Genomic DNA, 2575 nt, shown 5'->3' on the forward strand with positions numbered 1-2575 from the left:
GCAGGGCACGGAGTGGGGCGGCTGGCCCCAGAGCAGCCCCCAAACCAGAGCCAGACCCCAACCTCGGAAGGGGACAACCACCCTGGGTTTTGTCACGGGGCTGTTAAGACATGGACTGTGCAAATTCAGGCCAGGTGACATCCTCCAGGGCTCTCAGCCATGATAAAGTACCCAAGGAGAGGGTCTGACCTGGTCCCCAGGGAGGGACAGCCCAGCGGTGACAGCCGCCTCCTCCCCTTGCCCGGGGAGGGTGACAACCACCAGGGTCCCCAGCACCAGTCAAAAGGCAGCCAGGAAGAAGAACCTCACCCCAAATCTCACAGCCGTGGGTCCCCCATCCCAGCCAGGGCCATCCCACCCCGCTGCCCGTTCAGCGCACTGAGGACTCAGAGGGTCCTCCCTGGCCACATACCTGGAGGTGACAGTGCTGGATGACACTGCCGGCCGCCAGCCGCACGGCTCCTTCCAGAAGGCAGTTGGTGAGAGAAGAGCCATCCTCCAGGAGCCAGGGCTGCTGCCGGGGGCACAGAGGCACGTGGGACCGGGGTCCGGCCACGCGGCCCGGAGCGACCCCCCAAAAAACGGTGCGTGAGCAAGGCTGGGGATGGAAGGACGTACGTCCACATGGGAATGGGCTGTTTTGCAGAAGTGGAAGTGGCTGGCAGAGCCAGGCAGGAGCGTCAGGCTGCAGATATGGTCGCTCGCAGAGGTGGTCATGTAGTCGTAGGATGCGTCGGGGATGCACGCTGCAGGGGAGCAGGAGAGCTGTCGGCACACTGACGGCAAACGTGGCTGTGCCTGACACCCGCGTGAGCCAAGGGCAGCCAGGCTGAACATCCCCAGTCGAAGGGGTGGGGAGAGAAGACGTGGGGACCCGCAGCTGTGGGGAGAAACAGCCGGGTGCCAGGCCCTGACCGCCCCATCTCTCTCCAAGCAGGGGAAGAAGGCTCAGGGATGGGTCATGTCGCGTGCACCCACCGCAGCATCACTCACCCATGCTAAGAGGGAAGACGCGGAGAGCTGTCCACAGCACGGAGCGGGCGCTCCTCACGATGGCGTCACCGCCACCCTTCACGAAATCCTCCTCCGTCATCCCCCCTGCCATGCACAGCACGATGTCGAAGAAAAGGGAGAGCTGGAGAGACAAGGGACCTGTTGGGTGCAGCCGGGCCGGACGGTGCAGCCACCCTGTCCCCAACCCTGCTGCTGGGTGCTCCCCTCCCGCCACCTCTCCTGCCCAAATCTGGCAGCACAGGAGCAAACAGGCCCTACAGAGATGCCCAGCAGCGGCGCCCGGGGGGCAAGAGGTCCCGTCCCCCGCGGAGGGGCTGTCACCTGGATGGGTGGTGCACCCGAGTCCAGCCCCATGTAGGTGCAGGCATCCAGAGGAGGGACGACATGGGTGGCCAGAAGCTGCTCAGCGGCATCCGAGGAGAAGAAAACCACCCCGCAGACCTGCCAGGGCACAGTGGGGCTGAGGCCACGGCCATGGTGACACGAGGGACGGGGCTGGCAGGGCCACCGACACCTGAGTTGTGCCGTACCAGTGGGACGGTGCCGTCGGGCCCCGCACACTGCCGGATCTGGGCCTCCGTGCCTTTGTAGATGATGTCGCGCACCAGCCCCTGGGAGCGAGACCACCCCGACGAGCTCTTCAGGGCGCCCCAAGCCAAGCAGCCGCGGCACGGCTGGGACCTTGGCACCCAAGGGACAGAAGGGGTGGGGACCCCTGCACCTCCAAGGGATGCTCCTTGAAGGGGGGACCCGCTCCTGACCTGCTCGTCGGCGAGGTAGACCCCGTGGTTCCTGGCATATGCCTGGCTCCCGGGCACTGCGATCACTCTGACGCCCTGGAAGCCGTCCCAGTCAATCTCTGGGGAGAGGGACAGAGACCAGCGCCCGCTGGGGCAACGAACGTACCCGCACTGGGCACAACTGCCTGAAAACTGGGCCCACGGCAGAGGCGGTGACAGCAGCGTCCAGCCTTGGCCACCTTGCTGCGGGCACAACAGATGCTCCCAACCGCACAAGGGTCAGCAAGACCCAAACATCCACACCCTCATGGAGGCACAGCACAAGCTGAACCAGCTGTGCCACTGCAAGCTCCGACCCCTGTCCCGAGCCGAAGCGGGTGCTGGAGGCAAGGCTGGCACCCACTCACCTGGTGCCGAGGGCACGGTGAGGAGCATGTCGGTGCTGCAGACCCACACGCCAGGCGGGGAGCCCACACAGAGCTGCCAAGAGAAAAGCCACGTGCCCAGGGATGGCACGGAAGGGGCCCGGCCCTCGTGGGGCACCCAGCACCCTTCCCGCCCTGCTGGGGGCCTGCTGAAGGCACCCTGAAGGCTTCAGGGGGAGCCGAACCCACCCCCACGCCAGGGTGCTCAGCATCGCACGGCACGAGCCCAGGGCCCCATCCCACACAGACCCGGTGCGTCATGGTCCCCAGCAGGCTGTCCAGGTTGCAGACCAGAGCTTCGGCCGGGGCGCCGGGCTCCGCCACGGGCGGGCAGGGGAAGGCCCGGCCGCAGTCGTCAAAGGAGAAGTCACGGCCCTGGCGGGACGGGGAAGGCGG

The 2575-nt window shown here is 66.6% G+C and overlaps 1 protein-coding gene across 1 annotated transcript in view; it reads right to left on the reverse strand.

Moving 5' to 3' along the window:
* FUK (fucokinase) overlaps positions 1–2575 on the reverse strand; it is a 21188-nt gene that overhangs the window by 326 nt on the left and 18287 nt on the right. Inside the window, exons 2-9 of the mRNA XM_009325363.1 lie at positions 2429–2554; positions 2162–2234; positions 1776–1873; positions 1545–1625; positions 1336–1455; positions 994–1135; positions 619–746; positions 413–514 (exon numbers count right to left, since the gene is read on the reverse strand). Coding sequence (XP_009323638.1) covers positions 413–514; positions 619–746; positions 994–1135; positions 1336–1455; positions 1545–1625; positions 1776–1873; positions 2162–2234; positions 2429–2554 — 870 coding nt within the window. The remainder of the gene's footprint in view (positions 1–412; positions 515–618; positions 747–993; positions 1136–1335; positions 1456–1544; positions 1626–1775; positions 1874–2161; positions 2235–2428; positions 2555–2575) is intronic.

This window comes from Pygoscelis adeliae, unplaced genomic scaffold (genome assembly GCF_000699105.1).
Source record: "Pygoscelis adeliae isolate BGI_AS28 unplaced genomic scaffold, ASM69910v1 Scaffold326, whole genome shotgun sequence".
Taxonomy (NCBI): domain Eukaryota; kingdom Metazoa; phylum Chordata; class Aves; order Sphenisciformes; family Spheniscidae; genus Pygoscelis; species Pygoscelis adeliae.